This window comes from Rhinatrema bivittatum, chromosome 2, assembly GCF_901001135.1.
Source record: "Rhinatrema bivittatum chromosome 2, aRhiBiv1.1, whole genome shotgun sequence".
NCBI classification, from domain to species: domain Eukaryota; kingdom Metazoa; phylum Chordata; class Amphibia; order Gymnophiona; family Rhinatrematidae; genus Rhinatrema; species Rhinatrema bivittatum.
The window spans coordinates 357,729,349-357,752,595 of NC_042616.1; the positions used below are offsets into that span (position 1 = coordinate 357,729,349).

General features: G+C 48.3%; 1 protein-coding gene across 1 annotated transcript in view; it reads left to right on the top strand.

The window, feature by feature from the left end:
* SLC6A18 (solute carrier family 6 member 18) overlaps positions 1–23,247 on the top strand; it is a 218,716-nt gene that overhangs the window by 70,355 nt on the left and 125,114 nt on the right. The window contains 1 exon segment of the mRNA XM_029589928.1: positions 13,356–13,466. Coding sequence (XP_029445788.1) covers positions 13,356–13,466 — 111 coding nt within the window.

The following is a 23,247-nucleotide window of genomic DNA, read 5'->3' on the forward strand; positions in this document are numbered from 1 at the left end:
AACTTTCTCATACACACTTTCTCATACACACTGGTTTTGTAATTATAAATCACTCTTAACTTGGCTGGGAACAGCAGTGTAAAGGGAATACTATTGTTTTGATCCTGTCCACGGACCCCAACCCATGGACAGGCCCTCCACCTACCGCCATCTACGTGGCCTCCTCGGCCCAAATTGCTGCCTTTCTTCGTGGTCTGGGCTGCCACCTAGCAGTGCCTCCTATCTTCGCGGTCTTGCCGCTCTCCTCCTTCGTGGCTCAAGCCACGCCACTATGCCTGTCCATCCAGGCCTTATGTCCCTAAAAGGGCTTGACCTCTAATGCTGTGCCTGACCATCCAGGCCTTATGTCCCTACAAGGGCTTGACCTATAATGCTGTGCCTGTCCGTCCAGGCCTTATGTCCCTACAAGGGTTTGACCTCTAATGCTGTGCCTGTCCGTCCAGGCCTTATGTCCCTACAAGGGCTTGACCTCTAATGCTGTGCCTGTCTGTCCAGCTTGGAGCTTGGATATTTCATTTGTTCATTGTTCAATAGTTTTCATGACCTTCATAATACGGGCCATTTTCCCTCAATGTTTCTTAGGTGCCAATATTAATGTTTCTAGTGCTATAGAAAACTGGTGGTAGTTGTACTCTAGTTCATCCTTTGCATTCCCATAGTTTACAGAGGCACTGTGTAAACTACAAAGTCAACATAGGTTGATATTGTAGATTTGGACTTGAGTAACAGTTTTCTTATTTCTGAGAGCTCTTCAAGTTCCTTTGTCATCAGCTGAAGTGCATAAATACAGTTAATAGCTTCTGGGTATTCACTAGACACCAACGGAACCACCACCCTCTAGGGGCCAACCCATTCCAGGGAGCCCTTTCCTGCGTAAAGGAAAGGGAAATCTCCCCAGGTGTAGCCAGCCTATCTCTTAGCACCCTCTGACCCATGTTGAACTGCTGTTCACATGGAAACCTCCTCCACATCGACTCGTCACATGTGAAGGCTCATGCTCCACTCTAGGGGCCAACCCATTCCAGGGAGCCCTTTCTTGAGCAAAGGAAAAGTTACTCTCCCTGGGTGCAGCCAGCCTATCTCTTAGCACCCGCTGATCCATGTTGAACCGCTGTTCAAATGGAAACCTCCTCCGCCTCTGTCTTGAACATTCTCATTTGTATATCTGCTACATCCACCAGATTTTAAAAGACCAGCGAGAGCTCACTAGACGCCAATGGAAACACCCCACTCTTAGGGCGAACCCATTCTAGGGATCCCTTTCCTGCGCAAAGAAAAGGGAACTCTCCCTGGGGCCAGCCTATCTTGCCCCTATCAAAACCACAGGGACCAGACTACCTCAGCTTTTCCAGCCTGTCTTGCCCCTATCAAAACCACAGGGACCAGACTACCTCCGCTCTACCAGCCTGTCTTGCCCATATCAACTTTCTGCCATTCTGCCTTGCTACCATACACCAGATGACTCACTCAACTCCTTGTGGTGTTCTTGCCACTATCATGGTTCCTCAGTGTGTTGGTGCTAGTCTTTCTGCTTGCTATGTTCCCCTTCATTGTGCTGTAGGATGTTGATGCCACTTGTCTTGCCACTTTGCCTCTCGCGCTGCCTTCGAGGGTTCATGCATCTATCGGTGCTCTCTTTTGAAGCTGTGGTGTGTTTTTAACACTCTCGCTGCTGCTTTGCACCTCTGTTAAAGCACTCTTGCCACTCCTGGTACCCCTTTGTCCCTTTAAAGTGCCTTAGGCTATTCATGCCACTTTGGTGCCTCTTTGCCACAGTCTAAGTACCTTGGAGCTCTTTTCTCGTTCTGATGATTGCTCCCCAGACGTTTCATCAGAATTGATAAGAGAATCCCAATTCTGCAGCCAAAAATAGGCTGCAAATAGATCCCCCATTGACTTTAATGGGAAAATGGACAACGAATAAAACTAATCAACAAATTGGTTTTCCCCTTATGAAACTAATGCAATGAATTTGGGTCCTGGCAAAACGAAAATTGAATCGAAACAAATTTTTTCCTTCTGCACATCCCTATCAGTTGGCAACCCTACTGCTGACATCAGAGTGCTCACGTAGCAGGCCTTCACTTACAGCCTTGGCTAAAGCGCCTGTGCTACATTCCCACAATGCTTACAGATCCTTCCAAGAGCTCATAACTCTTTATGGTTACATGCACCCATACACAGATGCACCCTAGCTAGGCTATTTGTCAATAATCATGTACAGAAGGTGAGGGCCTTGACCATTGGGATGTCATACAGATTTGGTTAGCTTCTTGGGGAGGCAACATAAGGATGCACATCCAGCTCTGTGAAGGCAGGATTGTGAATCAGATGGTATCCTGCCTTCACTTGTATTTTCCAGTTACCGCTGAAATGTCATTGTCACAGTATAGTTTCTCATGACTCTAAGAGCACCCACATCTATGCAAAGATTTACATCATAGAACCCAACAGTAATGTTTGTTAGAAACTCCTGGCTTTGACTGAGCTGTCACAGGTAGCCTTAGTCAGATATGGAGATGTCAAGGTACTGCAAGGCCCTTGGCTGTTGTAGCTCATGTATAGTCATGTGGTGTTAATTTATGTACCCAGAAAATATGAAGAGTAGTTTGCTTGTAGTGATAGCTAGTATCATTTACAGTCCTGATGTGATCTCTAGCCACTCTTATAGCACATAGGCTGAGCACTCTTGGGCCGATCAGCTTGCAGATTGTTCCATTACCAACATCACTCCATACGTTTCTATGGTTTTATGCTTGCAGGTGCTTGCTAATACACATGGCCAGCAGGACTTGTGCAAAATCTGGAAGAGCACCTGTCCTCTCGCTGTGCCTCATGTGGTGTTTATCACTTTTACAGTTGGTGGTGAGCAGGGCAGGTGTGCTGATATACACAGAGCTGATCATTGAGAGTCTAGCATAAAGGCTAGACAAACTGATGTCAGCTAATGACTTCAGGAGCCTGCAAGCTGCCTCCATAGAAAACAGGCCACAGTGTGAATGTATAGGCCTGCTGATCTCAGAGGTCTCATGTGGTTTGCATGATAACTTATGCCCTTTCTATATTGGTCTCTTGCAAGACACGTGTTTAGTGTCACCTAAAGCCTTGAGGGGCCCATGTCAGTACCTCAAAGTACGTTTCATATATGTCTCTGACAGATGTTTTTTATGTGGCCAGGTCAGGGGCAGATTGGCCTATCGGGGGATCGGGCATCCCCCGGTGGGACGATCGCTCCAGTCACATGGTCTGCCGTGTGCGGCCATGACAGAGCCGTGCTTGGCAGACCACGTGATGTGTCCTGGGCCGGCCTGGGCGGCGAATACCCGGGCCGGTCCGACATCATGAATCCGCCGTTGGGCCAGGTGTAGATAATATTCTGTACCAAGTAAGGACTCAGACTACCTCATTAGCAGTTAGGGACAAGCTGCCACAGACATCAACTTGTTTGATGACAAACAGTTCAGGAACATACGCATTGGCCATGAGTAGGTACACAGAGTGCTGCAGGCAGATGAAATTTAATGTGGACAAGTGCAAGGTGTTGCATATAGGGAAAAATAACCCTTGCTGTGGTTACACAATGCTAGGTTCTATATTAGGAACTACCACCTAGGAAAAAGATCTAGGCATCATAGTGGATAATACTTTAAAATCATCAGCTCAGTATGCTGGAGCAGTCAAAAAAGCAAACAGAATGTTAGGAATTATTAGGAAGGGAATGGTTAATAAAATGGTCTATAATGCCTCTATATTGCTCCATGGTGAGACACCTTGAATTCTGTGTACAATTCTGGTCGCTGCATCTCAAAAAAGATATAGTTGCAATGGAGAAGGTACAGAGAAGGGCAACCAAAATGATAAAGGGGATGGAACAGCTCCCCTATGAGGAAAGGCTGAAGAGGTTAAGGCTGTTCAGCTTGGAGAAGAGATGGCTGAGGGGGGATATGATAGAGGTCTTTAAGATCATGAGAGGTCTTGAACTAGTAGATGTAAATCAGTTATTTACACTTTCGAATAATAGAAGGACTAGGGGCATTCCATGAAGTTAGCAAGTAGCACATTTAAGACTAATCGGAGAAAATTCTTTTTCACTCAACGCACAATAAAGCTCTGGAATTTGTTGCCAGAGGATGTGGTTAGTGCAGTTAGTGTAGCTGGTTTCAAAAAAGGTTTGGATAAGTTCTTGGAGAAGTCCATTAACTGCTATTATTTATTTATTTATTTATTTATTTTTAATTTTTATATACCGATGTTCCTGTAAAGAATACATATCGCACCGGTTTACAAGGAACTGAACAGTCGCCTCCAGGGCGGAAATACATTAAAACAGTCGCCTCAAGGCAGAATACATTAACACAAGTATACAGGAAAACTATTAAAGAGAACTTTCATAAACTCAATTAAATGTAACTGTGAACCATAAATCAGGAACCATAAATCGGGAACATATGTACAGAGGTAGGTATATCGTCTGTCGCTTCACCAGATTTTAGCTCTCAGGGAAAGCTTGAGTGAATAGCCAAGTCTTTAGCTTCTTTTTGAATGTCGGAAGGCATGGTTCTTGGCGGAGGTCCGGTGGGAGCAGGTTCCAAAGATGGGGACCTGCAGTGGACAGAGCTCGTTTCCTCAATGAGGTTTTTGTTGGCTGGGTGTGAAGCATGTTCTGGTATGCACTTCTGATCGGTCTATTGGAGACGTGTTGCTGTAGTTGGAAGGATAGGTTGAGGGGGGAGATGTTGTGAAGAGCCTTGTGAATCATCATGAGGGATTTAAATTGTATCCTAAATTTTATGGGCAGCCAGTGAAGATTTTGGAGGATAGGGGTGATGTGATCCCATTTTTTGGTGTTAGTGAGAATTCTGGCTGTCGCGTTCTGGACCATCTGAAGTGGTTTGATGGTGTTGGCTGGCAGGCCCAGGAGGAGTGAGTTGCAATAGTCCAGTTTAGGGAGGATGATAGATTGTAGTACCAAGCGGAAGTCTTGGAAGTGTAGAAGAGGTTTTAATTTTTTTAAGACTTGCAATTTGAAGAAGCAGTCTTTGGTAGTATTGTTTATGAACTTGGTGAAGTTGAATTGGTTGTCCAGAAGTACACCAAGATCTCTTACTTGTGGCGTGTGGTCGATTGATGTGAAGGAGAGTTGGGTGGAACTAGTTGGGTTGAATAGAGAGCACTTGTCTGGAGCTATTATGAGGATTTCAGTTTTGCTAGTATTTAGCACGAGGTTGAGGCTTGTTAGCATGTTTTTGATTTCCGAAAAGCAGCTGTTCCAGTAAGACCACGTTTTGTGGAGGGATTCCATTATCGGGATGAGGATCTGAATGTCATCCGCGTATAGGAAGTGTGTTAGCTTGAGGTTAGATAGTAGATGGCAGAGTGGAAGGAGATAAATATTGAATAGTGTAGGTGAAAGGGATGATCCTTGAGGTACCCCCAGCTTTGATCTGATAGGGAGTGATTCTTTGTTGTTAATCCTGACCTTGTATTGCCTGTTTTCAAGGAAAGATTTGAACCATTCATCAATTAATCAAGTTTATTTAGGGAATGGCCACTGCTATTAATTGCATCAGTAGCATGGGATCTTCTTAGTGTTTGGGTAATTGCCAGGTTCTTGTGGCCTGGGTTGGCCTCTGTTGGAAACAGGATGCTGGGCTTGATGGACCCTTGTTCTGACCCAGCATGGCAATCTCTTATGTTCTTAGTCAATACTCAATAAATAAGTGTGTCAGTGTGCGACTCGGTGAGTGATGTGCTATGTTAGCCTCTGTCAATCTCTGTGTCTACGGGTGCTGTTGCACTCGTATGTCCCTCCATTACCATACCAATGCATACCCCAGAACAGGCAGTGTATGTGCATTCATTTTGCACACACTAGCTTTGAACACCAGTGATCCAGTGCTTCCACTCTGGAGAAGGGGTGCCTCAGAGAGTTGACTGTATGAGCTGCTGCATGAATGGTCTCATGCGTAGTACTCTTAGATTCCCCCTAGGCTGTTCACTGTTTATACCTTCCATTGAGAGAGAGGCAGAGTATGAAACTTGGCAGCACAACACCTCAAATATGCAGTTTTACGTTTGTCTATGAGTTTGTATTTGACTGTAATGCATACCTTCCACTTCCCGCCCCTGAGGCTTTTACACCTAGTACTTAGAGTGAGCCTAATAGTCCAGTTATTTGGGGGTGTGCAGGGTTCCCAGAGTTTCAGCTTCCAGAAAGGCTTGCCACTTTTAGGAGAGAGGTTATGGGTGTTAAGAAGCTATCCATTGAATTTGGGGATGCAGGGATGGCAGGAACGTGGAGTGGCAAGGACCATGTAATGCCATCAATGTTGGGGTTATTCTGATTAATGGTTTGGGTGAGGTGTTAGTGCCAGCATGTAGCAGATTCCTGGTGCAGGTGTGTGTGTGTGTGGGGGGGGGGTTGCCTTGCTTGGCAGGTGCCTGAGGCAGGGCGGTAGTCCTATTTGAGATTCCCTTTTTCTGGTCACTGGTCTTAGCCTCTTCTCTGTTGATCATATCATGGACAGTTAACATAGAGGTTGCCATCCCAGGCCACATCATTTGACACTCACTTTGTCATCTGTTTACACTGGCAGGGTAGGGCTACCTGCATTCTGCTATATGTAGATCATTACTGTGCATACATGGAAGTGGTGCACCTATATCTGCTGTAGAATCTAAGGGACAGATTTAGCTTAACACTTTCGGCGTTTCACTTGTATACTAACCAACCTTTCCCTTCGCCACCGCTGTGTACTTGCTGACTGTTGGAACAGAGTGTCAGCTGCTGTGTGACAACGAGAATGTCCATAGGCCAAAAGGGCTGCTACTGCTGCTTGGGAAGAGACAGATTTCCACAGACTGACTGGGGATCTGTATAATACATGTAAAGTAAGGATGACCTTACAGGTAGCATCCTGATCCCAAAGGCAGCCCACTACAGGGGTGCCAGCCAATCTGTGGAAGTCTGCCTGGTCCCAAGCAGCAGCAGCCCTCTAGGCCTCTGCGGTTGGCCTGTGGACATGCTCTACATGACACTGTTCCCTCACTCCTCCTTCTTAGTTGTCGTACAGCAGCTGACACCCAGTTCCTGCAACCTGCAAGTAGGCAGCATATTTTGTTCAGTGTGAAACCTACAAATGGTTGGGTATAGAAAGGCTCTGAGTCATGACACAAGTAAAGGGGCCCAAGGTCAAGCCTTGTGTGATGATGACTAACTTCCCCTTAACATCACACAAGCTCTACATGAACACAATATACTCTGTGGGCCAGCTAGCTAGTGCCCATCTCACATACAAACCTATGTAAGCAAGTGTTAGCTAAGAGAATGCTGTGTGAAGAAGGCACAGGAGTCTATACTGAAGGTCTCCAGTAATGAGCTTCTTCTTTGGCTCTTGCTGTCTTTCCTAGGAGCATACACTGAGCGTTCAGTTGTATGGCCTAGCCCGTATGGTCCTGCCTGCTTGATAAGTGGCTAGTTGGAATGTGCAAAGGTATTCTAGCATGCAATGTCATGTGGAGAGCAAATCTTGTACCTAGTGTACTGTTAACACAAAAACCACACAATGAAAGGATCCAACCAGACAGTGTATTTTTCAAACCAGTGACCACTTTATTAACGAATTGATAATCACATTCTGCAAAGACAAGAAGCAAATAGCACAAAACATTGTAAATAAACTGAAACAGCGCGTTCTGTGTAGACCTGTATATACATTGTTTGAAATGGCATCATTACATATACAAGCTTAGCATCTTATCCTTTTGGCACAATCATGATTACAAAAAAGAATATAGAAAGTGGAAGTAGCACGCCCAATAGCTACAGTACAGCTCTAATGTTGGAGCTGATAACAGTCTTGCTATGTGATGGTGAGGAAAAGGACCCAGACAGTCCTTGTTGAAAGAGTGCACTCAAGGGGACAGCCTAAGGGCCAAGGAAGCAGAGTTCAGCAAGAAGGCAGCAGGACCAGGACCAAAGAATGCAGCATGGAGGCTGAGGACTGAGACTAGACACAGCGTATGGAGGCAGGACCCCCAAGAAAATTCACGGCAGCATGGAGACAGGAGCCCCAGAAGAAGACAGCAACACGGAGGCAGCAGTAGCATGAGCTGAGATTAGATGAGACACAGTAGCTTGGAGGCAGCAGCAGCATGAACTGAAATGAAACAGACAGCAGCATCAGGCCAGGAGATGAGACATTGATAAAGAGAGGCAGCAGCTACTAGACCAATGACTGGAGGCCACATCAAGGAGGATGAAATATGGGCAGAACATTGAGAAGGGCTTTAGAGTTAGGCTGCAGGACCACAATGGCAGACAGTAGACCATCCCTTCTACTAGCTGGCACAGGAACTCTGTAGTAAGGATGGGCACAGCAGGTTTCTTCCATCTAGCCAGAACAGGAACTCTGTAGAGGGGCCCACCCAGGATTGTTTGGTACAACTCTTCTTATTTTGTAATTCCAATGCAATCACCTTTGCTGCTTCATGGCTCCTTGCCATGGTGTGGCTTGCCAATCGGGGGGGCATGTCTTTTGGGGGCCTTCCCCTTGGTGTCTATCAGGCCGGGAAACTGCTTCAGGGTGTGGAGTCCAGTGAATGCTGGGGAAGACACGGAAAGGAATGCTCAGGAATTCTTTAAAGGATCTGCATCAGCACGTTGATCCATACTGTTCATTGATGTGGCCAGCATCATTACACCCTGCGTGTGTGTGGAAGTCTGATCCTGCAGGTCCTGATTCTGCCTGTTCACACTAGCTCAACCATATCTGGCGGAGGTGTACCCTATGCCTCCTTTCAGCTAATCCAGCTACTCGTGCATCAACTCCTCTATTGGTGCTAGTGCTGGTATGGTGGTGTAGAGTGCTGAAATTTGGGCTTCTAGATATGGTATGAGAGGGCTGCTGGGCTGCTCCTGGTGCTTCAGGCTGGTGCCATCGTGTGCTGGCTTGAGGTTGTGCTGCATCAATTGGTTCCCATTCCAGGCTGGGTTCCTCCATGAAGCCGAAGATGTTGAGGGACACATTGAGTGGGCTGGGTGAATCCAGGGGTTGAAGCATCTGCATAGCTTTCTGAGGTTGTTGCTGCTGCTCCTCTTCCTCCTTCTCGCTCACCCAGATCTGGGCATCCATCATGAAGGTCCTCTGTAAAAGGGCTGGTGCACTGCTGGTACCTGGGGCTTGCTGGCTGGGACTGGCAGCTTTGTGGGTGAGAGCTGTGGAAACAAAGAATGGCAGCAAATATCCATTTTGCATTTAGTATCAGAGCCACCCTTTGCCTCTTATGCATTGTGAGCATTTTATGCCAAATGATGTGTACAACCATTGCAACCTAGCCATTTATAGGTGAGGTAAACTTACCAGCTGTGGGTCATGAGGTGTCCAGCCACTCAGCCATGCCCTTGAAGACATCCAGTCCCAGCCATTGCACAAGGTGCTCCTCCATGGGTGTGAGGATGATGGGACAAGGGGCTCCTCTTCCAGTCCAGGTATATATTTATTTTGGCTCGCCACCTTTGTCTTCAACTACGTCTTGATGTCCCGGTACCTGTAGGCCACCTTCTCCCCACTGCGTTGGACACCACTGTTCCTGGAGATGGTCTGAGCTACGGTGCATCAGATCTGGCCCTTGGCTGCCTTCAAGGTCTTGTTCGTACAGTTGCCAAACAGTATGGCATAATGCTCCAGGATCCCTGCAATCACCATCTCTTGTCCTGCACACTGAACTTGATAGTCATGAGACGAGGGTGTCCTGCTGCCTCGCTGCCAGAAGGGGGTTCCACTTCTGCTTCCAGGGAGGTGTCCTCCCTTTCCTCACTCTCCCTCCCACTCCTCTCCCCTCCCTCCTGCTCCTACCTTGTAAACTCCCTTCCTTCTCTCTCTCTATCCCTAGCCTGCCATCCTCCTCCCTCCATCCTCGCCTGCCTATCCCCTTCCCATCTCCTCGTATCCATTTCCTCCTGCCTATCTCTACTCCTGTCGCATCCCTGTCCCTACTCCTACTACTCCTTCTAGCACTCTTTCCCTCATCCTCCCACCTCCTCTCCTCCCTCTTCATTCCTCTCTCCCCACACCTCTCACACTCCATCCTCCTCACTTCTCCACCTCACTCCTCCAGTACCCACCACTCCTCCTCACCAAAAGGTACAGCAAACTAGAACAAAACAAACAAAAACTTTCAACCCCAACAAAGAAGACAAAAGACTGAGGTAAGGGAAACAATGGCCAACAGAAGACCAGAGAACACACTCAGGTAGATTCTGAAAAAGCTCCAACTTCACTATCAAACTCATCAAGTCTCCTCTCCTCTCTCTCCATGTCCTGATACAACCCTCAAAGAGGCAACTGCAGGAAGCCAGGATATATAAACTGCAAAAATAACGCGCCACGCACTAATCAACAATAGCTGTGTAAAATGTCGCACCACGCATGGATGAGAAAATGTACCATATGCTGACGCAACGCACCGTGCATCACATACCTATGCGATGTAGTAGACAGGAAAGTAGCCTAATCGTGGGCACTATTTTTGCTATATTTATATGGCTAAATTTTAAATCCCCTGCGTGTGGGGAAAATGGGAGTTATGCATGCGGCTGGGCCTTGCGCAAAACATGCACATCTTCAAAGGGGCCCGGCCATACGCATAATTCATGTTACGTGCAGAAGTGCCAGGCCCAAGAAAAGGGGTGGTCTGGGAGGTGGGAAGGGGCAGGTTGGAGGCGGCCTGTACAGTGGCCATTTGGCCGCTGTACCGGGGAAGGGAATCCTATTCTGCTGCCTTCCTTTGCTAAGTACCACACAGCCTAGTCTGTTTCTCCATCCCTTGTATTCCATGGCTGCATGTGCGTACGTACTAAAATCTACCCCATAGCATTTTGAGAAATATAGACCTAAGTTTGGGGCTTAGCCTAACAAAATTCTGTTTTTAAATTTCTTGCTGCTCTGAATGACTCCAATTTATCCAGCTGTTTAGCCAGATAAAAGCTGAATAAATTGGAGGCATGCTGGGCAAAGTTTAGTTAGCTGAATAAATTAGCTATGGCAAATATGTATATAATTTACACCAATTTTCAAAACAAACTTCTGCACATATGTTCATTTTCAAAATTATCCCACCAAAACGAACCACTCACAATTACACCTGCTAATTTTAGCTCAGGAAATGTATGCACATATTTTGAATTTGCAAAAGATGTTCACAAGTCCAAACCTCTTCCCCCAGGAACTCCTCTGCTCGGTCCAAGTAATCATATATGCCTACAGGACATACATGCAAACGTTTACCTGCATATTGGGAGGGCAATTTTATAACAAGCAGATTTTAACCTGTGGAAATGCATTTGAAAATTACCTTCTTAATATTTGACATAAACACTTTTGAAGTATTGCTCAGTTCATATGAAGATCCCCAATTTCCAGTAAAATAAATGTGATTAGTTTTTTGTTTTTATTTTCAAACAAACCCCATGATGCTCATCCACCATATGATTTCTCTGGGTCTTCTTAATTATCTGTTCCTGATATCATAGCCAAACCGTTAGCAGATATTGTTAATATTTCCTTGGAAGAAGGTAAATTTCCAGACTAAAATGTGGGGTGGTTAAGCCCATTTTAAAAAAGGCCCAATTAGACCCTGATGTTTTGGCCAATTATCGTCCTATTTCCTGGCCAAATTATTAGAAAAAGTGGTCAACCAACAGCTCATGGATCACTTAGATAACAATCAGCTGCTTTTTCCATCACAATTCGGCTTTCGGAAATTTCATAATACGGAAACCTTATTAATCTCCCTTTCAGATACTCTTCCAAAGAGGCCTTGATCAGAATAATTCTTACCTTCTAATCTTACTTGATATATCAGCGGCGTTCAATACCATCAATCACGAATCCCTGATATCAAGACTCCAAGAAATTGGTCTTACTGACGTAACCCTCTCCTTTTTTAAAACATACCTTACAAATAGGTCCTTTAAAGTAACATTAGGAACGACAGACAACGGTTCCCCAAGGCTCCTCCTTGTCCCCCACCCTTTTTAACATTTACATGGCCCCCCTTTGTAGATTTTTAGCAGGCCTAGGGTTGGTTCATTTGTTATTTGCCAATGATGTTCAAATTCTTTTGCCTATCAAAGATTCATTACAATCTACGTTGAAACTATGGGAAATTTATTTTAAGTCCATAAAGCTATTACTCTCCCATATGTCCCTATCACTAAACAATTCCAAAACCGAAATTTTGTTTATTTGCAATAAATTTACAGAGAAGATAGAAACAGATATTAGTTCCTGCGCCCAGTCATATAACATCAGATATGAAGTAAGAGATCTCAGTTGCATTCTTGATTCTGAACTGATTATGAAAGTGTCAATAAAAGCCATAACGAAAGATGGCTTTTATAAGCTGCAAATCCTAAAAAAATTGAAACCACTTCTTCATGCAAATGACTTTCGCATTGTCTTATAGGCACTTATTCTACCAAAACTTGATTACTGCAATGCCTTATTTTTAGGCCTACCAATTTCAACTGTCTGTCCACTACAATTACTCCAAAACGCAGCTGCACGGCTTCTGACTAATACAAAAAAATATGATCATGTTATTCCCGTTTTGATAGAATTTCACTGGTTACCAGTCCAGTCTCAAATTCAATACAAATGTTTGTCATTAATCCATAAAGCAGTATATGACAATAATACTGAATGGTTGAATGCATCTCTCCGCATCCACACTCCATCACGTAATCTAAGATCCTTAGGCAAAGCACTATTAACAATACCATCCCCAAAAATATCCCATTTAAGTTCAGTCAGGGAAAGGTCATTATCTTTGGCTGGACCAAAAATTTGGAATTCGCTTCCCCTCGATATTCGGACAGAGTCAAACATACACAGATTTAAGAAACTTTTAAAGACATGGTTATTCAAACAGGCTTATATCTAATCAAGTTAATCCCTAGGTCCAGATTCCCTCCCTTTACTAATCTTTTCCAATTTTTACTAAATTGTTATTAACTACTACTAATTTATTATTAATTGTTACCATAAACTTAGTATGGTGTGGTTTTAGTTAAATTAAATTTATGGTTAATTTTAACTATTAATCTGTTATCACCAATTTGTTTTATTGGATTTCAGGGTATCATTTTTTTTATTTTTCTTATATATATATTTAATCAATTTAATTGTTTATCTTATTTTGTTTTAAATTGGCTTTAAGAATTATGTTATCATATGCTGTATTTTATGTTTATTTATTGTATTGTAAACCGACATGAAATTAATATGAATGTCGGTATATAAAATTTGCCTAAATAAATAAATATTTCTTTTCATTTTTTTTTTTTTTAATAGGCTGTTTATATCACTGCCACATTTCCTTACCTGGTTCTCACTTTATTCCTTATCCGTGGACTCACACTGCCAGGATCAGTTCATGGACTCATTTATCTGTTCACTCCTAATGTAAGTACCATCCTTTCTATTTCTAAATCCTTCATATGGCAGTGATTATGGTTTGCTAAACATAAAAACATAGAAACATGACAGCAGAAAAAGACTGAATGGCCCATCCAGTCTGCCCATTCGCCCAATTAATTTGGATTTCTAATTCCCATCACTCCCTTAGATATACCCTGTATTTATCTTATGCTTTCTTGAATTCATAAAGGGGTACATTTTAAAAAACATTTGTGCAACTTGCGCGCGCCGAGCCCTGCGCGCACTGCCCGTTCCCTCCGAGGCCGCTCTGAAATCGGAGCGGCCTCGGAGGGAACTTTCCTTCCACCCACCCGCACCTTCCCCTACCTAACCCACCCTATCTAAACCCCCCCTACCTTTATCGCACAAGTTACGCCTGCTCGAAGCAGGCGTAACTCGCGCAGGCCGAAGGCCCGCTGCCGTGCCATCACCCGACCCGGGGGCTAGTCCGGAGGCCTTGCTCATGCCCCCTGAATGCCCCTGGGCTGGGACCATGCCCCCTGGAACGCCCCAAACATTGCGCTGCCTCCCAACACGCCCCCCTAGCAAAGCCCCGGGACTTACATGCATCCCAGGGCTTGCGCGCACGCCGAGCCTATGCAAAATAGGCTCGGCGCACGCAGGTTTTTTTTTAAGGGTTACGCGCTTAACTTAAATGTGTACCCTTTTAAAATCCGGCCCATATTGTTTTTGTCTCTACTACTTTCAGTGGGAGGCTGTTCCATGCATCCACTACCCTCTCTGTAAAGAAATATTTCCTTAGACCAGTGGTTCTCAACCTTTTTTCTGTCGGAACACACCTGACAGATGGTTCTCACATGCATGACACACTGAACCCCTGATCGTCATGGGGCTAGATGGAAAAGTACAGTTTGCATCCACAGGAACCCCTCCTGACCCACAATAATGGATGTAAAGCAGAATTATGACATTCCTCATACAACTCACCCTACAATGTTTGGATTACTTACCTGGTAATCCCCTTTTCCTTAGTGTAGACAGATGGACTCAGTATGAATGGGATAGTATCCGCGTGCTAGCAGTTGGAGACGGATCTGACGTCAGCACGGGGTATATAGCCCCACAGGAAGCGCAGCGATTCAGTAATCTTCCTTGCAAAAGCTGTTATGGATGTGTGTACTGACGCTCAGTGAAAAGTGAAAACAGGATTCCCCTGACCGATTGACAGTGGCTGGAGACCGCCAGCATTCACAACCGGAAAGCGCAGAGACTGGTAGAGTGTACGCTCTTATGTAAACAAATGCCATGGCTTACCTGGAATCGGTGAAACCCATGTACACAGGCAGCTGGGCGGGATGCTGAGTCCATCTGTCTACACTAAGGAAAAGGGGATTACCAGGTAAGTAATCCAAACATTTCCTGGCGTGTAGCCAGATGGACTCAGTACGAATGGGATGTACAAAAGCTTTACTCCCCGCCGGGGCGGGCGGCTGCCTGAGGACCATGTAGTACCGCCCTTGCAAAAGCCGAGTCCTCCCTGGCCTGGACATCCAGACGGTAGAACCTGGAAAAGGTATGAAGGGAGGACCACGTCGCTGCTTTACAGATTTCAGTCGGCGACAGCATCCCGGATTCAGCCCAAGATGCTGCTTGCGCTCTGGTAGAATGAGCCTTAACCTGTAGAGGCGGCGCCTTCCCAGCCTCCACGTAGGCTGCTCTGACAACTTCTTTAATCCAGCGGGCAATGGTGGGCCGAGAGGCTGCGTCACCTTGCTTCTTCCCGCTGTGTAGGACGAACAGGTGGTCCGTCTTTCGCAGGTCGTGAGTCACGGCCAGATACCTGGGCAGCAATCTGCCGATGTCGAGATGGCGTAATAAACGGCCTTCTTCAGATTTCTTCAAACCTACCGTAGTAGGCAAGGAGATAGTTTGGTTAAGATGAAACTGGGAAACCACTTTAGGGAGAAAGGAGGGAACCGTCAGAAGATGGATAGCTTCCGGAGTGATCCATAGAAAGGGCTCACGGCAGGACAGTGCTTGTAGCTCAGAGATGCGTCGTGCGGAGCACACCGCCAGCAAGAACACCAACTTCAAGGTGAGAGACCGGAGAGATAAGCCCCGAAGGGGTCGGAAGGTGGATCCCGCGAGGAAATCCAAAACAAGATTAAGGTTCCATAAGGGCACAGGCCACTTTAGCGGCGGACGAATATGCTTGACCCCTTGCAGGAAACGAGAAACATCTGGGTGCTTGACGATGGTCTTGCCATCCCTCCTGGGACCATAGCAAGACAGTGCCGCAACCTGAACTTTGATGGAGCTGAGGGAGAGACCCTTCTGAAGCCCATCCTGCAGGAAATCTAACACGATAGGTATGGTGGTGGCATGTGGATTGGTGCCATAAGTGTCGCACCATGCTTCAAATACTCTCCAGATCCGGACGTAGGTGAGGGATGTGGAAAACTTGCGAGCTCAGAGGAGTGTATCAATCACGGGCCCCGAGTAACCCCTCTTCTTCAGTCTAGCCCTCTCAAGGGCCAGACCGTAAGAGAGAATTGAGCTGGATCCTCGTGGAGGATGGGACCTTGACGTAGAAGGTCCTGGAGAGGAGGCAGGGGAAGGGGCTCCCCTGCCAGTAGTCTTCTCATGTCCGTGTACCAGGGTCGTCTTGGCCAGTCTGGTGCCACTAGAAGAACTAGGCCCCGGTGTGTCTGAATCTTGTGGATGAGGGCGCCCAGCAGAGGCCACGGAGGAAAGGCGTATAGTAGAGCCCCTGGAGGCCATGGCTGGACCAGGGCATCGATGCGCAGCGAGGCCGGGAAGGCAAACGGGTTGCGCCTGCGGCTTGAAGTATCTGGGTACCTGAGCATTGGACTTGTCCGCCAGTAAATCCATGGCCGGAATCCCCCAATGATCGACAATCATCTGGAAAGCTGTGGGGGACAGCTGCCACTCCCCTGGATTCAGGCTTTCCCTGCTGAGGAAGTCTGCTGTGGTATTGTCCTTCCCGGCAATGTGGACGGCGGAGATGTCCTGCAGATTCGCCTCTGCCCAAACCATCAGTGGGGCGATCTCCAGAGATACTTGTCGGCTTCTGGTTCCGCCCTGCCGGTTGATGGGGGCCACCGTGGTGGTGTTGTCGGACATCACTCGGACAGCACTGTGCCGTAGTCTGGGAGCGAATCAAAGGCATGCAAGCGGACTGCCTGGCCTCCAGGCGATTGATGTCCACGTGGACTCCCCCTTGTTCCATCGCCCTTGCGCGGTGAGTTCTCCGCAATGTGCTCCCCAGCCGCCCAGGCTGGCTCCGTGGTGAGCAAGGTCCACGTGGCGAGGACATCTTCGACCCCTGCTCAGGTGGTTGGACCGCAACCACCACCGCAGCTGGGTCCGAACTCTGGCAGGTAGGGGAAGGTGCGTGGAATAGTCCCGTCGACGGGGGCTCCAGCGAGAGAGCAGGGAATGCTGTAGAGGTCTCATATGGGCCCGCGCCCAAGGCAACCACTTCCAGGGTGGATGCCATGAGACCCAGAACCTGCAGATAGTCCCAGGGCTATGGGCCGACTGGCTCTCATCAGATGCTGGATGCGGTGTCGAAGTTTCAGCTGTCTCTTGGTCGTAAGACTGACCATGTCTGCCCGAGTGTCGAACTGCACTCCCAGATACTCTATTGACTGCGAAGGCAGTAGGCAGCTCTTGCTGAGGTTGATTACCCAGCCCAAGCTTTCCAGAAGGGCGATCACTCTGTCGGTTGTCCGCAGGCTCTCCTCCCCGAGATTTCGCCCTGATCAGCCAGTCGTCCAGTAGGGATGGACCAGAATCCCTTCCCGCCTGAGTGCCGCTGCCCACCACTACTACCACTTTGGTGAAAGTCCGTGGGGACGTGGCCAACCCGAAGGGTAGAGCCCGAAACTGGAAGTGGCGGCCCAGAACCTTGAAGCGCAGGTAGCGCTGGTGATCCGGATGGATCGGAATATGAAGATATGCTTCCGACAGGACTAGTGCCGTGAGGAATTCTCCGGGCTGGACTGCGGCTTTGGCGGAGCGCAGAGTTTCCATGCGAAAACCTCGGTACCCGTAAGTAGCGATTGACTGACTTGAGGGTCCAGCACAGGCCGAAAAGTGCCCCCCTTTCTTGGGTACCATGAAATAAATGGAATAGTGTCCAGAATTCACTTCCCAGGCAGGTACTGGGAGGATGGCGTTTAAGGACAGGAGCCTCGCCAGGGTAGCTTCCAACGCTGCCTTCTTGTGCCGGGGACATGAAGATTCCACAAACTTGTCCGGGGGAAGACGATGAAAATCCAGATAATATCTGTCCCGGATAACGGCAAGGACCCACTGTCCGACGTAAATCTCGACCCATCTGGGGTAGAAGAGGGTTAACCTGCCCCTAGGCTTCGTTCCCAGATGGATCGGCAAATTCTCATTGCGGGGCGCGACCGGGGCCCGAGCCCGGGCCAGCCCCACGCTTGCGCTGCTTGGTCCGAAAAGACTGATTCCTGGCCGGAGGACGAGTCGCCTGATAGCGCCCTCTATACGGAACAAAGCGCTGGGAACTCCTGCCCCTGTAGGGCCGTGGAAAGGAGCGCTGTCCCCTCCTGGATCGATCTTCCGGAAGTCTAGACACAGGAGAGGCACCCCAGGTAGTGGCTAGCTTATCAAGGTCACTGCCAAACAGAAACGAGCCCTGAAAGGGTAACCTGGTGAGACGAGACTTCGAAGGGGCATCAGCCGACCACGGCCGTATCCAGAGCTGCCTCCTGGCGGCCACGGAGGATGAAATCCCCTTGGCTGTAGTGCGAACCAAATCCGATGCGGCATCGGTGAGGAAGGAAAGAGCGGGCTCCATATCAGCCGCTGGAGCATTGTTCCTGACCTGAGACAAGCAGGCACGAGTCACCACAGTGCAGCAGGCCGCAATCCGCAAAGACAGAGCTGTCACCTCAAAAGTTTGTTTCAGAATGGTGTCCATTCGTCTGTCATGGGGTTCCCTGAGGGCCGTCCCCCCTTCCACTGGAATAGTAGTGCGCTTGACCACAGCGCTAATTAAGGCATCCACCTGAGGACATGCCAGCAGGTCCTGGAGAGCCGGAGCCAACGGGTACATGCCTTTCAGGGCCCGGCCCCCTCTGAAGGAAGCCGCCGGCGCCGCCCATTCCAAATCTATGAGTTGCTGAGCTGCCTGCAAGAAAGGAAAATGGCGAGCTGTAGGACGAAGACCTTCCAGCAGGGGGTTCTGCGCAGAAGGTACCGAAGCACTGGGACCAGTGATATCCAACTCCGTCAGACACTGAGTCACGAGGTCCGAGAGGTCCTCCTTAGGGAAGAACCGCCTCATGGTTCTATATGGCTCAATCCCCGGGGGGAGGTCCCCCTCATCTGGGAGGTCGGACTCGTCCGGCGAAACCTCCTGGTCCGATTGATCCGGACTGTCTAGTGGCGGGAGGTCCCGCTCCCGATAAGGCCGTGAGGGTCCAGGCACAGGATCCCTAGGCATTGCCACCGTAGCGGCGGCCGCAGCAGGCGCCGCAGAAGCAGGTAGCGCAGGAACCGCAGCGACAGCAGGAACCACAGGAGCAGTAGGGACAGCAGGGCCGGGATGGGAAGCCGTCTGCATCTGGACGAAGGCATGAATCCCCTTAAAGAGATCCACCCAGGAAATGGAAGCAGCCTCTAATCGCCGGGGTACAAGATCCCCCGGGACTGAATGGTCAAGACTGCCCCCCAAATCCGGGGTAGCCCCAGGGGAACTGTCAAGAAACTGCGGCTGAGACTGGTTCTGGCCGGAGGGTCCCCCTGCCGCCTCACATTGGGCACATAGTGAGTCTGGCTCAGTACTGCGTGTGGCTCTAAGGTGGCATGCAGAGCAGAGGCCAAGGGCTGAAATGCCTGAGACGAGCGGTTGCGCCGCTGAGGATGCGGCTGCGCGCTGATCCATACCAAATAGAACAAACGCGCAATGATATGCGGCAGCTATAGGCACTTAAAACAACAGGCGCACAATAGGAAGAATATGCGGCAGCAATAGGCGCTCAATACAACAGGCGCACAAGAGGAAGAATATGCGGCAGCAATAGGCGCTTAATACAACAGGCGCACAATAGAAAGAATATGCGGCAGCAATAGGCGCGTAATACAGCAGGCGCACAATAATAACTATATGTGGCAGCAATAGGTGCTCAATACAACAAGCGCGCAATAGCAATAATATGCGGCAGCAATAGGCGCGTAATGCAACAGGCGCTCAATAGTAAGAATATGCGGCAGCAATAGGGCGCTGAAGAGAACAAGCGCATGATCATAAGCAATAGGCACACAGCACTAAGGCAGAGAGCAATATACGCTTAAAGGTAGTCAAAGGGCAATCAGCAGGAAGCCGTTTAGCAATAGGCTTTCAATAATATACGGCATATACTAACAGTGGCAGCCAACATGCAAAAGTAATACAATATACGCACAAGGAGGAAGAAAGCCACGCCCATTACGGGCGCGGAATACCTGAATAGGGCCACAAAATGGCGTCCTCCACAGCTTGCCACGCCGCCGATCCTCGAGACCTCGGAGACCTGGGCGAAGAGATGTACGCCTTACCCGATCTTCGGTGCTTCTAGGCTGGAACACAGGCGGTCTCCGGCTGCGGGGGGAAAGGGCCGTTACCTTCCACCGCCGCGATTGGAGGAACTGCACCCGCTACCTCGTCCACGCCGGGACCGAGGGCCTCGAGGCCACACCCGAGTCTCCCCCGGGGGCCGTGCCCCTGCCACGGTTCGGCCAGACCAAGGACTTTCCCACCGGGGGGCCACGGTAAGCGCCCCGGGAAGCTCAACTGGGGGGACGGACAGAACAGCCCCTGAGGAGCGCGGGGCTCGATAGTCATTAGTAAAGAAGAAAAAGTAGAATCTAGAAGGAGAAAAAGAGAAAATGTAAAGTAGGCTTGGAAAGCACGCTGAACCAGCGTGCAGGCACTCCAAACTGCTTTGGAGACGGAAATTACTGAATCGCTGCGCTTCCTGTGGGGCTATATACCCCGTGCTGACGTCAGATCCGTCTCCAACTGCTAGCACGCGGATACTATCCCATTCGTACTGAGTCCATCTGGCTACACGCCAGGAAAAAAAGATATTCTGGTTCTGGTGTCATCTCAGTAACAGAAACTCAAACTCCTTCTACTACCAGGCTCAATATCCCTACTTATGAAAAGACAGCAGTTTACCACCAATGCATGTCCTCTTGAGAAAACACAACAAATAAGACTGATACAAACACTCACAGGCTAGTAAAATATCTCACCTCAGTAACACACACAGAACCGACCTAACATACTCCCGGGATCTGCAGTTATGTACATAAACTAATCTGCACATAGTTACACTTGTATTATGGAATGCACTCAACCAGTAACAACCCTATCTATGAAAAGGCAACACTACAAATATTAAATCAGGCCCTAAACACCAATACAGCTCCTATTAGGAAAACAGAACTAGCAAGAAGCTATAGATCCCCACACAGAAATAATTGTAAAACTATACTAATAAGCAGAATAAATGTTTCAAAACAGCTATGAACAGAATAACATCCAACAATTAAAAACTCATAAAAACTATTAAAATTCTCCAAACATCAATAAAATATTTCAAAAAAGCAGATATCACATAATATTAAATAATTAAAATGGCAGTCAATCAAGAAAGATAAACTTAAAAAGCCCCTTTACTTACCCCCTCCAGCAGCTCTCCTACTCCTGTCCTCTTCCATGCGGCCGTAGCACATACCAGAAGCAGCAGTAGTGGCTAAGCTCTATACTCATGGTCCTCTTCCTTAGGGTCCATGACCAGTCTCTCTGTCTCTCACACACACACCATACCAATCACACCCCCATTACCAGTTTCTGTCTCTCACACACCAATCATCTCCCAACCAGTCTTTGACACACACACCAGTCACATTCTTGAACAGTTTCTCTCATGCTATACACACACACAGGCTTCCCACTCCCGTGTTCTATCTTACATATACGGGCTTCTCACGCCCATACTGTGTCTCACACACACCCACACACCCAGGTTTCTCACTCCCATGCTCACTTTCTCCACATACACAGGCTTCTCATTCCCATAATCACTTTCTCTCACACACACACACGCACCAGTCTCTCTCTCTTACACACCGTTACCTTACCAACCAGTCTCTCTCTCATGCATGCACACACACACAGGCCTCCCACTCCCATGCTCTCTCTCACATATACAGGCTTCTCAGTCCCATGCTTTCTTTCACACACACCCCCACAACACCAGGCTTCTTACTCCCATGCTTTCTCACATACCCAAATTTCTCACTTCCATGCTTTTTCTCTCTCTCTCTCTCTCACACACACACACACACACACACATACCAGTCACCTCCCTGATCAATCTCTCACTCTCACACACACTCCAGTCATCTCCATGACCAGTCACTTTTATTGTCTCTCACATATACACACATCACCTCTCTGACCAGTTTCTCTCAATCACACACATGCTCTCTCTCACACACACGCTCTCAATCAAATACATGCTCTCAATCACACACACATTCTCTCACTTACAGGCTGGCTGTCTTCTCTCTCTGTCACTCACTTCCTCCTCCCCCACCCCGAGCACAAATGGTAGCTGCAGCAGCATCCTCCAGCCCCTGCAGGCCAAGAAAGAAGAATTCCATCGGCCGCGGGAGGCTTACACTGCTGATTCCTTTGCCGATTTCCAGCTGCTTCAATTGCTCCGGGCCAAGCTACTGCTCAGGGGCCGATACTGCTGCTGCCGCTACTTTTCCATGTGGCACGGATCTTTCTCCTTCCCGCGCACTGCACTGCGTATCACTTCCTGTTCCGGGGCAAGCGCGGGAAGAAGAAAAGGCCAGCTGCGGGTGCCACAGCTTCCTCTAACAACGCTGCCGTTTCCATTGGGCTTGAAAGGCAGAGTGCATATTATTTAGTATATCAGCATGTATAGGTGCAATTGTGAAGCATGAGACTGAAGAAGGGAAATTTATTGTTTTAGTTAAAGAAACACATTCGATATTCATGTATATGTGATGAAACGTTTTTTACTAAGAGCAGATGACTGCCTGCACCACAACTTCAGCTTAGAGTACAAAATGAAATTAAGCACACTTTATTTTTGTAGACTTCAAATATTGCGTGTCCTGTCCGTGCTCGGCCCGCGCCCAGGCCTGCTCACCTCACTAAATCCTCCACGGGTCCCGGGTCCTTCTCTCCAACTGCAGCAGCGAATACAGCCAGGCCTCGGCGTCCGGCGGCGGTTTTCGCCGGGCCTTCCACCTCCAGCCAGGCCTCACGGTGGGGCTCGGCTTCCTCCATGGTGTCAGCCCCGTCCCTAGGCACACGCACGCGGACCGCCCGGTCCCTTAAAGGGCCAGGAGTGGATCCCAGCTCCGCGGCATGCCCTGATTGAACGCCGTATAAGAGGAAGTGCCTGCCTACACTTCCTTGCCTTGGCAATCGGGTCAATCACTCTGTGATATCTAGTTTGCCTCTGCGTTTCCAGTCTTTGTTCCAGTCTCGTTCCAGCCTTGTTCCAGTCCCAGTCTCGTTCCAGTCCTGTTCCAGCGTCCTCCTGTTCCTTCGTCTCCCCGGGTAGTACCTCTCGGACTATCTTCTCGGTACTGACCTCTGCCTGTTCTTAACCATGTTGATCGCTGCCTGGATTTGACCTTTGCCTGTTTCCTCGACCATATCTGCACGCTGCCTGGAACCGACCTCTGCCTGATTACTGACCACATCTACACGCTGCCGGGAACC